General features: G+C 41.7%; 1 protein-coding gene across 1 annotated transcript in view; it reads right to left on the bottom strand.

Moving 5' to 3' along the window:
- Positions 1–209: 209 nt before the first annotated feature.
- HTR1E (5-hydroxytryptamine receptor 1E) overlaps positions 210–13,452 on the bottom strand; it is a 92,885-nt gene continuing 79,642 nt past the window's right edge. The window contains exon 2 of the mRNA XM_019966986.2: positions 210–1,851. Coding sequence (XP_019822545.1) covers positions 550–1,647 — 1,098 coding nt within the window. The 5' untranslated portion in view covers positions 1,648–1,851 and the 3' untranslated portion in view covers positions 210–549. The remainder of the gene's footprint in view (positions 1,852–13,452) is intronic.

The following is a 13,452-nucleotide window of genomic DNA, read 5'->3' on the forward strand; positions in this document are numbered from 1 at the left end:
TGCCAGAAAGGTGCAGGCCATGTAGTCATAAGGAATGACTTCAGGTCAGATCTGCAAGCAGTAGATGACACCGCACAACTTAAAAAAAAATCCTTTATGTTATCATGCAATACCCAATGGAATTTTTAAGCGTTTGGATCCATAACCTCAGAATTAATGCCACACACCAAGGCAGGTCATCGTGTATTTGATACATAAGTAATAAAGAATTCTGCAAATGAAGATTTATTTTGGCATTCTTTAATTGCTGGGTTAACTGAAATGGCTAAAGAAATAAAAAGTATGTACTATTTCAGCCTATTATTACTGCTATGAAATTTCTGTTTTTGTTTGATAGTGTTTATTTGAAATTATGTACCACAAATAAGACCAGAGGTAGAAAACAGCACATGAAATAACAAAACAGGAAAAGAAAAAAAAGACAAAACAAGACCACATGTACTCACAAACTCTCCTGAACCAACTATGTTCAAGAATTTATAAGCTATATCCCTTACCCCTGTGCACTCACGAGGCTGCTAAAAGTCAAGCCTTCTGAGTTTTTACAATCTAAGTGTGTTCTCGGCACCGAATAAGCTTTTTAAAAGCCAGTTTAAAGTCTTCATTGAAACTTGTGTAGAGCAGAGGGTTGATCAGAGAATTCACATAACCAAGCCAGGTCAAAAAATCAGCCACTTCGGAGGACACAGCATAGGTGCTCAGACCTACGATCAACTCTTTGATGAAGAATGGCAGCCAGGATAAGATGAACGCACCCAAAATCAGACCCAGGATTCGTGCTGCCTTGCGCTCCCTGGTGCTGGAGATTTGTTGGCGTTCTCCTGGGTAATCTAGGTCATTGTCAAAGGGAGGAATCCTAATGGAGGTGTGGATCTTCTCAAACTCTGTGGTAGGGTCTGAGGTGGAGAAGTCAGACACACAGAACGTCTGTGTCAGTTTGCAACTGGCGAACGAATTTTGGCTATCTGTGCTTCTGTTGCTTAAATGCCGGCTTGAACCTCTTTTCTGGTAAAGGCTCTTGGCTGCATGGTAAATCCGATAATAGAGAATCAGTATCAAAGTCAAGGGAATGTAGAATGCCCCAAGTGTGGAGTAGATGGTGTAGATGACGTGGTCGTGCCGGATGGTGCACTGACTGGGGGGCGGGCTGAGTCTGCGGTGGCTCCTCCAGAACAGAGGGGGCATGGAGATGAAGATGGAGATGGTCCAGACCGTGAGGATCATCAGCCCGGCCCTCTTGGCAGTCCTCTTCCTGGCGTACTCGATAGCATTGGTGATGGCCCAGTACCTGTCCAGGGCGATCACACAGAGATGAAGGATGGAGCAGGTGCAGCAGGTCATATCCACACTCAGCCACACCTCGCAGATGAAGTACCCCAGCTTCCAGCTGTCCATGACAATGTACATGATGCTCAAGGGCATGACAAGCACAGCCACCAGGAGATCCGTCACGGCTAGAGAACAGATAAGGTAGTTGGCAGGCTGGTGGAGCTTCTTGGTGGTGCAGATGGCCATGATCACGGCGGAGTTTAGCAGCATGGTCAGGGTGGTGATGATCACCAGAGTCATAGAAATGAGCATCTTCTCCGTAATGGTCTTGGGTCTCACAGCCACACTGGCTTCCGGGGTACAGTTAGTGATGTTCATTTTCCCCTGTTCTAATCTATGCTGTGGAGAAGCTGGTGGTTATTTGTTTCAGCTGAAAACTATGCAGACTTGAATGTCTTTCATTGGTAAAGACTCTGTAATTTCCTCAGCTGTCTCGTCTCTTGGGTTCCATTTTGTGTGGGTAAATAGAAAAACCACAGTACTGTATGCTATAGTCTGAATGAAAAAGCCATGTTCTTTCACCTGGAAGACAAATGACAGTATTTCAGTATTCATAAAATCTTTACATGTTTTTGATATATATTTTTTCTTCTCTGAATGTAAACTCCCTCTTTTTAAAAAATGGAAGTATAGTTAATATATAATATGTTATAAATGTACAATATGGTGATTCACAATTTTTAAAGGTTATACTCTATGTACAGTTATTAAAAAGTATTAGCTGTAGTCTCTGTGCTGTACAATATATCCATGCAGCATTTTAAAAATTTTATTTATTTATTTATTTATTTATTTTTGGCTGTCCTGGGTCTTCATTGCTGCATAGACTTTTTCCCTAGTTTTGGCAACCAGGGGCTACTTTCTAGTTGTAGGGCATGGGCTTTGCATTGCTGTGGCTTCTTGTGTTGCAGAGCACGGGGTCTAGGTGTGCAGGCATCTGTAGTTGTGGCTCCTGGGCTCTACAGCACAGGCTCAGTAGTTGTGGTCATGGGCTTAGTTGCTCTGTGGCATGCAGGATCTTCCTGGACCAGGGATTGAACCAATGTCTCCTGCACTGGTAGGTGGATTCTTTACTGCTGAGCCACCGGGAAGCCCCCTATAGCTTTTTTTCAAAAAGGATTTAAAAAAAAATGGACCATTTAAAAACTATTGAATTTGTTACAACATTGCTTCTGTTGTATGTTTTGGTTTTTTGGCCACAAATCATGTGGGATCTTACCTCCTTGACCAGGGATTAAACCCTCATCCCCTACATTGGAAGGCGAAGTCTTACCCTGGTCTGCCAGGGAAGTCCCTATCCTTGTAGCTTATCTTATATAATAGTAGTTTGTTTGGTATCTGTTAATCCTCTATATTGCCCCTCCTTTCTTCCTTCTCCCCACTGGTAACCACTAGTTCTCTATATCTGTGAGTCAGTTTCTTTTCTGTTATGTTCACCAATAAACTTCATCCCTATATTATTATTCAAATGCTACTTTTTTAAGTTCCCAAACTCTTTTTGAGGGCGACATTACAGAATTTTAAGTCTATCTTGCCACCCAGATGACTTTCTCATTTATCTTTATACATGTTTTCACACTTGGAACCATATAGTCACATAATACCATGCTTTAAAAATTCTGGGACCATTACCTTTAAAGAAAAAATATACTGTTTATAATAAGCATCTTTCAAACCAGATTTTAAGGTTTCACAGCAAATATTCAACTCCAGAGATATTTTAGTATCACAATGGGATTGTGCAATTTTGTCTAATTATTTCTGACATCTTACATATCCCACTGTGCGTTTCTTTGGAGAAAAGAGAGAAAAAACCATATAACATTCCTTTGATGTTTATGGCTAATTATTCTCAGAGTAATACAGTAAATCAGCTGTGAAACAGCATTATCACCAAGCCCAGAGATGTCTATATTTAAAAAGATGTGTTTACTTTTGGTTAACATTTGTGTTCCCTATTTATCTCTTTGTCTCTCTATCTGTCATCTGTCTACTGGATAGCTGTCATTAAGCTGGGCAGTAAATAAGATAGAGACATTTATTGAATACATAGCTGTGAAGTTAAATATAAATTTGTACTCATGACAACAAGTCAATCAAAATCTGCATAGGAATATTCACAACTGATGACTACTGGTTAGAACAAAAATCAAATCCTCTGATGTGACTCTATGACATTAGGTCCAAGAAAAACCAGTGTTTCAGCAGTTTTAAGAAGGGTTGAAGATTGATGTGGATTAGACCCAACAGACATAATGATTTTAGCAGAGGACGAGGGCAAGAGCCGGTAAAGAGTGATGGTGAAGGTCTTTGGATGAAGTGGGAGTTGAAAGGCAGAGAACAGGAATCTAAATCTCCGGCTTGGATAAGATTTAGCTCTAAATTTACCTTCTCCTGCATATAGCACAAAAACCAAGAAGAGAGGAAATGAGCATCATTTATATTTTAGATACAGAAAATAAAAGGAAATGATAATTTCACTAACAATCAAATGGGGCAATTATTCCTAAGATAGTCTGTATCTTCCTTTGGCATGTGGGATCTTAGTTTCCCTGACCAGGGATCAAACCCACGTCCCCTGCAGTGGGAGTGTGGGGTCTTAACCTCTGGACCACCAGGGAAGTCCATGGATGTGCTCACTTTTAAATGTCTTGTGTTTCTCTAGTTCTTCCAGGGCACTTGTGCCATCAACAACTCCCTGGTTTTTGTAAATCAAATGTTTTCTTACCCACGGGTACCTTACCCTCTTTGTATAATGTTTAAATATGAATTTATATTTGAGACCAGGCTATAATACTGAAAGAGTATGGGCTCTGGAACTAGACAGACCTGGGTTCAGATCCCAGAGGAACCATCTACTAGCTGCTTAGGGAAACCTCTCTACATTTCTCCCAGTGTCCCATGTGTTAATCTCTACATTTTGACCCCTTCCTCTTAAATAAAATGAAATAAAATTGTTTTTTTTTCTTCAAATATTTATCCTTAGATATGTGTTTCTTGGGTTCTTGAGGTTTGTGAGATAGACCAAGAAAAAGGCTTTTCCATTCCAATTATAAGATTGGGAGCATGAACAAGCAATAGAAAACTTTAGAAATTTCAATCTGATTACAGAGGCAATTAGGAAATGCATTAATTTTGCAAGTGTGCAATAAAAAAGTCAAAACTAATTCAGCTTCATCAAACTTTTAAGAGATGCTCTATTTATCTGAGTTTCCATAAGTCCCAACTGTCATTTCTCTGGCAACACCATTTATTCCTTATTTTGTAACTATTTATTTTTCAACCCCCACTCCCCCCAGCAAACTATACATTTCTGGAGGGTAAGATCTATACCTCATTTCTTTTTAATTTTAAATTAAATTTAATTTCTAGTTAAGTGAGTAAAAACATAGTTTTCAGGGACTGCATTGTTAGCTCTTTTTTAAAAAAAAATCGATTTAATTTTTAACTGAAGGATAATTGCTTTACAAAATTTTGTTGTTTTCTGTCAAACCTCAACATGAACCAGCCATATATATATACATATATATATATATATATATATATACTTCTATATATATATATCTCCCCTCTCTTTTGAACCTCCCTCCCATCTCACTCCCCATCCCAGTCTCTAGATTGATACAGAGCCCTGTTTGAGTTTCCTGAGCCATACAGCATTCCCATTGGCTATTTTACATATGGTAATTAAGTTTCCATGTTATTCTTTCCAAACATCTCACCCTCTCCTCCCCTCTCCCCATGAACATAAGCCTATTCTCTATGTCTGTTTCTCCATTGCTGCCCTGCAAATAAATTCTTCATTAGAGCACAAGAAAAGCTCCCAAGGTGGAGGAGAACAAGGAGAGAGAATTCTATGCCACGACCATGTAAAGAAAATGTATTAAGTAAGAGAGTGTGACCTAAATACTGGCTGGGCAATCTGGGTGACATCCATGGCCTTGACAAGAGGCGTTCAGGTGCAGAGATGGAGATGAAAGGCAGAATGCAGCAGTTTCAAGAGGAAATGGGAGGAGAGGAAATTGAGACATCCAATAAAAGCAATGTTTTCCAGAGTTTTACTGAAAAGGGGAGCAGAAAATTAAGGTGGTGACTGTGGAGGGAAATGTGGAGTCAGGGTTGCTCTCTCTTTAAGATGAGAGGTGTTTTTTTTAAACTGGGCTGTTTATAGTTTCCTTTACTGCTACACTCAATAACTTTTATACTGGGACAGGGAGTGTTTGTGGACTGAGTGGAATGTAAAAGAGGAAGCAGGAAAGCAGTCATGGAGGAGGTCGAGAGTCAGGGGGCCTGGGGACACGGGTAAGTAGCAATTTAAGAGATTACATTGGGGGTGGTGAAGAGGCTAGAGCCTTACTCAGGAAATGATCCAGCCTCAATTGTCTTGGCTTCCTTTACCTTCTTAAGAAAAATAGCACCTGTTTTAGAATCACTACCAACTCCATCCTGGAGAAGGAAATGGCAACCCACTCCAGTATTCTTGCCTGGAAAATCCCATGGACTGCTGGGGACCAGCCCCAGCTGATCCAGGGTATTCGAAGGAGAGACGGCCTAGGCGACTATGTATATGCTAATTAGAGATATAGAGAACAATAGAATGAGGATAGCTCAGTAGGAAAATTCAGTGGAGAAAAGAAGCTGAGTAGCTTGGTTTACGCGGGAGACCAATAAAACTTCAAGACAAGAAGTTTGCACCACTTACGTAGGCCGCAGGCGCCCTCTCGAATAGCGGAAGGTGCCTCACCCTAGACACCTTCTCGAGTGGGTCTTAGAAGCCCAGGCATAATTAGTAAGCGTGGTGGGTTCTGCGCTCCAGATGGAGACTCAGCTGGAAGTTAAAGGGAAGAATGACATGGGGAGACCAAGCGTTGGTGAACAAGGCCCGTAGCTTTATTTTTAACAGGGGCTTTTATACCCTAAGTTACACATAGAGGATAATAGGGGATGCAAAGTCAGCAGTCTTTGATTCTTATCAAAAACCAAGGTTTCTTTCCTGCAAATTTATCGTATACAAATGGTTTAGGTGATTTACATCATCTTCTGGCTAGAAGGCCTACTAACATTTTATGACTCTTGACAAGGACTTATCAACAAAGACTTATTTTCTCTAAGAGTAATTATTTTAAGGTTTGGCACCATCTTCCAAAGATAAAATTGCATTCCTATAGGGCGGATGTGTAATGGGTTTACAACAAAGGAAAGAATTTATTACCTTAAGGGTCTAAAGTTACTAACACCAAGGCCACTACTTATTTTTTACTATATACCAACTATTAATTAATACACATTCAAGGATACAATTCAGGGGATGTGAAAACTTGGCAACAAGCATTGACTCATCAATGAAATCCTTTACTAGTTTATTCTGACAGTTTTTAACTCTCTGAGAGGCTCTAAGCTATTTGAATATCTTAAGCTTCCCGTGCCTCTGGAGGCTAGGAGACTGTAAACAATCGTATGCATAGCTGCAGGAGTCCGGGTAAACTTGTCAGTCGAGTTAGAGAGCCATCTGAGGGGTTTGGATTTAAACACTCCTAATTGCCCAGGAACTTTATTAATTGGAGCTGTAAGTTAACTCTTTGACAGAGAGAGAGCGAGATGGTGGTAGGGGACAGCCCCCAGTAAAGTCAGAGGTGAGAGCACAAAGCAATAAAGTAGGCAGACTCTGGTTTTTTGGGGGAAAATGCTCGAGAATATCCGGGCGGACTCCTGAGGCTCGATCCCGCCTTTGCGTATGCCGAGCCTCCTTCCTCATGACCTTTGTCACGAGCAGAATGCCTCACCGGCTCCCGGCATCGGACAGAGCAGCCTGGTGGGCTATCGTCTATGGGGTTGCGAAGAGTCGGACACAACTGAGCAACTGAGCACTGAATCCATAGGAGGTAGTACGATTTCTAATTAGAACAGAGCTGGTTAAATAGCGTCTGAAAATCTATTAAGTAGCTTTAGCTTCACACCTAGTAGGGGAGGAGGGGCCATAGTAACCCTTAACCCAAAACACATTTTGCAGAACCAATGCAAATACTGATAGCAACATACCAAACTTGTATTAGTCTTCTGGAATGGAAAATTGACTGCAATAATCATAACTAAAAACAGACATATCAGGAGTTGATGCAGGAACATCTTGTGGGTGGTTTTGTAACTTTGTTTCTGCTCTAATCATGGCATTGAAAATACCAGTGCAGTATAAATCCATATCTATTAATAAATTATTTTTCATTAGAATTACCAATAGAAAAGAATTAGTCTATACCAACTGGCTCAGTGCATGATGCTCCCATTCCCATTTACCAAGATACCTCAGAGCCTCTGGTTTATATTATCCCAGTGATGGTCAGAGCACCAGGCACCAGATGAGGTTATGAGCATACTTAAATATTTTTTAATTTCACCATCTTATCTACTATCCTATTGGTTTTCATAACTATTAATAATTTACCATAAATACAGTAAAGTCACCTACATACAAACCTTCAAGTTGTGAACTTTCAAAGATGAGAACATGTGTTCACATATCCAGTCATGTAAGTTAGTTCACATATCTGTAAGTTACTGTACTGTAAGATTAAAAATGTTTAATGTTTATTAAAAATGTTTAATGTTTTATTTTTTGTGTTGGTTTTTTATGTAATATTTTTGTGACAAGTATTATAAAGCTATTACTTTATATAGTACCATGTAGCCAATTGTGTTAGTTGGGTACCTAGGTTAAGTCTGTTTGACTTATGGACAAATTGGACTTATGAACATACTCTCAGAACAGAACTCATTTCATGTTGGGGACTTACTGTATTCTTTAATCTCTTCTTTGTTTTCATTTTGCCCAAGTTTTTCTGAGCTGTTTTAAAAATGTGTGCCAATTTCTTCTTTTCATTATTGCAGGAGTGGCAGCTTGCCCTCATATTAGTAATTTTATCTCCCTATTTGTTAAATCCACTTCCTCAGTCTTCATAAAGACTGTTCTTTGCCTGTCAAGGGAAAGAAAGGGTGACTAGCAGTGTGTTTCTCAATGTGACTTTTAGTGGGAGCAGAGGTAGATGTAGAACAGATACTAGAGTGTGGGGTTCTTCATTCCCATTTTCTTATTTGTTGACTGAAATTGTGATTGGGACATGAAATGTGGTCATTATGAGGTTACTATATCATAATAACAGGACAATATTATCATTGTAAAAATTCAAACAAAACAGGACATATTTTCAGGAGATGTTTACATACTCTAGACACAAGTCTTCTGTCAGAACAACGTTTTGTGAACATTTTCTTCCACTCTGTGGTTTGCCTTTGTATTTAAAAAAAAGATTTTTTTTTTTTTTTTTTTTGGCCACACCACTTGGCATGTGGGATCTTAAGTTCCCTGACCAGGGATCAAACCTGTGTCCCCTGCAGGTTAGGAACCACAGACTCCTAACCACTGGACCACCAGGGAATTCCTTGCCTTTGTCTGAAGGCTTTCGATAAAGCAGAAAGCTTTAATTTTGAGAAAGGGTAAGTGATCCATGTTTTCTTTGTGATTAGAGCTTCTAAGAAGATTTTTTTTTTTTATAATCTCAAAGTCACCAGGATACTTTTCTGTATCTTCTTTTAGAAGCTTAATAGTTTTAGGTTTTATGTTCATCTTAGGGGAGGTCACCCAGAGGGCATGACTGCCAGCTGACCCATGAGCTGGAACAGAGCAAAGGGAGGCTCCTCCACCCCTCTCCGGTCTTTAGAACATATGTTCTGCTCACAGTTCCCATGGTGGGAGCCGTTTTCAAGGATGCTGCCTTGAGAAATTAAAGTATTATTGAGATCATCTGGACAGTATATGTGGCTGCATCCAGTTAAGGCCTCTACATAAACTTTAAAGATTCTGGCAGATGGATGCAAAGATGTATTCATCTGGTGGCTGCTTAAGACTAGCCTCAGATACAGGTTCCCTTGCTCAGTTAGCCTCCCACCTACCCATCTGGAGTGGTCTGCCTCTTTCTTTGGTCTCTCTTTGCTTTCTACATTTGAGGGCCAATTTCAGATTTCACTCTGGAAATTTCTGAATTTGAAAACCAAAAAAATTAGGAGATTGGAGAAGTGGGTTTTGGGAAAGAGATGTCCGTGGGAGAAGTCCTGAGTTGGCTATTGACCTTTATGTGGGGGAAGGGTGACCTATGTATTAAATGCTCATGGTCCTCTGTGTGTGTCTGTGCACACCCTGGAACCCTGGCTTAGTGAGCTTGTTTGGGGAACTGTACGTGGTGCACTGCAGCAAAGAAGGGAACTGAAGGGCTGGCAGTGGGCTAGTCTCTAGTGCGGGCAGGTGGGAACTTGAGTTAGAAGTTGTAAGAAGAGCTGAGGTTGGAGAAGGATGTCCGTGGCTCTTCCAGCTTGTGGGCTGACAGACAAGGTGGGAGAGCAGGGTAAGAAGTTAGAGACCTTGGTGCACTAGTTTGCAAAGCTAGAAGGCCACAAGCTGTTGAGGATTAAGGTCTAAGTGGCGGAACAAAGCCTGATTGGGCTGCTAGGACGTGGAATCCCTGGGAAAGAGATTCAAATGAAGAAGAGGATGTTATGGTTGACAATTAAATGGATGAAATGCTCTGTGCTATTTGACCCCAAATGAAAAAAGAAAACACCACCACCAGAGAGTGGGTCAGCCCCCGATTCAGGAAACACAGCGAGAGAATGTACTCCTGCTGAGCTTACTGATAAAGCTGCCAAGTTCCAACAAAAGGCCAGGGAAAATATCCCCACCTGGTTGGTATGGCTGTGAGATCCAGGGAGTGATGGTGGTTCTCTGAACAGCCAGGAAGCGGAGAAAATGAGCAACGTGATCACACACCACCCCCCTGCCCCCAGCAGTGCCTGCATAGCACCTAGGGGTTCAGGGTACTTACTCCCTTACAGGTTGGATTATTCTATCCTGCAGGGAGACCTGGCCCATTGAAAGGGTTCTCCTTGGGCATGTGGATCTAGGCAGTAGGTAAGTAAATTATTAGGGAGTTTGGTAAAACAGGCCACCTACATCCCTGTCTTTGAGTCCCGAATGGGTCACATTCACTGCAGGAATGAAAGCCAAAATACCCCAGTCCGCCCCTAGCACCTGATATGAGATACTGATATCCATGCTAAACCTGGTCATAAAATAAGACAATTCATGATGTTGGGCAACTCATTGATTGGAGGAAACTGACAAATTCCAGATACAGGTTTGGGCTGCAAGAAAGCCCCGAGACAGGGCTTCCCTGGTGGCTTCATAGTAAAGAATCTGCCTGCTAATGTAGGAGACATGGATTCCATCCCTGATCTGAGAAGATTCCACCTGCCACGGAACAACTAAACCTGGGCTATAGCTATAGCACACTGTAGCTACTGAGCCTGTGCTCGTGAGCCTAGGAGCAGCCCATGTGTCTCAGCTTCTGAAGCCTGTGCGTCTGAGAGCCCGTGGTTCGCAACAAGAGAAGCCCGCACACTGCAGCTAGTAAGCAGCCCCCACTTCCAGCAACTAGAGAAAAGCCTGACCCAGCAGAGCCAAAAACAAACAAATAAACAAATAAATAAAATTATTTAAAAAATAAAGTCTGGAGACAGAGAAGAAGGTCAGAAAGCCGAAAGGCTATCTTACTTAGCTGGCTGTGAAAGTTACCTAGTAAAAGTAACCTGTAAACGTGGTTTTACCTCCTTGCTGCCAGGACCCCATCTAAAAGGATAGACCAGCAACCCAATGCTCCACTGGCTGGCCTATGGAAAGCCTTAAAACCTGAACAGCAGTTCAGACCTGCCCCACCTGCCCCAACCAGCCCTGGTGCCCTGCCAGCTCCAGTAGAGGCCTCAGGGATACAGTCCTATTTGGAATGGTGCCTCACTCCCCAGGTATAGCATGCAGGCAAGATCATATCCAGATCAGGGCCACTGGAGGCTTCCTGTTCTGCTCACTGTTCACCGGTCCCCCCAAAATGAACTAAAGGAGACAGTTCTAGTTGATACTGGAGCCAACTGTATTTTAGTGTACATGGGCACCCTCAAAAGTTTTCTGGCACCACCTTGGCACCACTGATGGTGGCAGGGGGCAAACAGTTATAGTCAGGAAGTTCCCTTTGATGTTTCAAATTGGGTCTTCTCCCCACATCAATAAAATGGGCCCATTCCATTCCATTCATGACTGAAGCAGCTGAGTATGGAGCAGCACATTGATGATATAATGTTAATAATATATGAGGATTTGCCTTGCTGCAGGACACTCTGTAGACTTCTCTGGAACATCTGAGAAGAGAATAGATCAATGAACTCACAGAAAATTCAAGACCCAGGCACTGCCATAAAATTTTTGGAAGCCATTTATTTGGGTAAAATGTATATTGTTCCAGAAACTTTGACTGATAATGTACAAACCTAGCCGATCCCTAAGAACATGAGAGGCATTCAAGTCTGCCTGGGGACTTGGGGGTTCTGGAGGACTTTTACTTCCCACCTGGCACAATGTGCCAACCCTTATAGTGCCTGATAAAGAAGGGCATGCATGGGACATGGCTTCTTAAAGTCCAAGCCACCATTGAGAAGGTAAAAATGAAAGTGAAGCTGCTTAAAGGTCTGGGTATGTCTCAAACAGACCTACCACTGGACTTAGACATGCATACAAGTCTGGAAGGTAGAGGCTCGGCACTGTGGCAAAGACAACAGAAGGAAAAATACCCCTAATATATTTGTCCCAGTTCTAAAAGGGGGAAGAAACCTGACATAGCTCCATAAACCAAGAGCTCCTAGCAATATATTTATTTCTCCAGGTAGAATCTCTTAGCACACATGGTAAGAACTTCTATTCCTATCAAGGGGTGGGTTAGGATACTGTGTCCCTTCTCCCATAATCCTGCACCCCAGTCCGGCAGAAGTGACTCCTGCAAAGAAGGGTGCTGAGAAGAAGGGCTGGTCCACCATCAACGAGGTGGTGACCAGAGAATACACTATCAACATTCACAAGCACATCCATGGAATGGGTTCCAAGAACTGTACCCTTCAGGGCATTCAGAGAAATCCTGAAATTTGCCAAGAGGGAACCCCAGATGTATACACTGACACCAGGATCAGCAAAGCTGTCTGGACCAAAGGAAAAAGGAATGTCCAATGCTGGATCCATGTGCTTCCCAGGTGGCGCAGTGATAAAGAATCCGCCTGCTAATGCAGGAGATGCAACAGAGGTGGGTTCTATCCCTGGGTCGGGAAGATCCCCTGGAGGAGGGCATGGCAACCCATTCCAGTATTCTTGCCTGGGAAATCCCATGGACAGAGGAGCCTGGAGGGCTACAGTCCATGGGGTCACAAAGAGTTGGACAGGATTGAGCAACTGAACACACACACACACACATACACACACACACACACTTCTATCTATGTGCGGTTGTCCAGGAAACATAATAAAGATTAACCAAACAAACTCTAAATGCTGGTGACCTGTGTACCTGTCACCGCTTTCAAGTCTCCAGACAGTTAATGTGAAGGAGAACTAACTGCTGATTGTCAAATAAAGTTATAGAAACACCTTTACATCTTAATTTTTCTTTTCTAATTGCAGCATAATAGGCTTGTATGCCTTAAAGCAGTTCCCAATTATAGGATTGTTTGGAGAGCATTTCCTAAATACCATGCCTGGGCGCCTTCTTCCCAGTCCCTGGAATTTCTGAATATTTGGACAGGGCCTAGGCAGGTGTTCTAAGGTGGTTTTGAAGTGCAACCTGGCTTGAGAGTGACTATTTTGGTAGTTGGGACATTGAAGGTTTAATGTTAATGCTTTTACATGCATGTTTTGTTAATTCTAAGATAAATATTTTTCCAGAAACTGGAAAAAAGAAAGGGGAATTATTTTTTCCCCTAAAATATGGGATGTTTAGTTATTTCAGCCCTTTTTGTGGTACAGACTTCCTTTGCCCTTTGAAATGCTTTGGTGCCTTTGTCCAAAAACACAGTTGACTCTGTATGTGTCAGTCTGTTTAAGATTCTCTCTTCTGGTCCACTGATCTACATTTGTGCCAATATAACAGTATCTATACTACTTTAGATTTATAGAAATCTTCAGATCAGGTGGTATGAGGCCAACTTTTTTCTTTTTTTCAAGATAGTTTGGACTATTCTAGGTTCTATGATTTTCCACAC

The sequence above is a fragment of the Bos indicus genome, chromosome 9 (assembly GCF_029378745.1).
Source record: "Bos indicus isolate NIAB-ARS_2022 breed Sahiwal x Tharparkar chromosome 9, NIAB-ARS_B.indTharparkar_mat_pri_1.0, whole genome shotgun sequence".
Taxonomy (NCBI): domain Eukaryota; kingdom Metazoa; phylum Chordata; class Mammalia; order Artiodactyla; family Bovidae; genus Bos; species Bos indicus.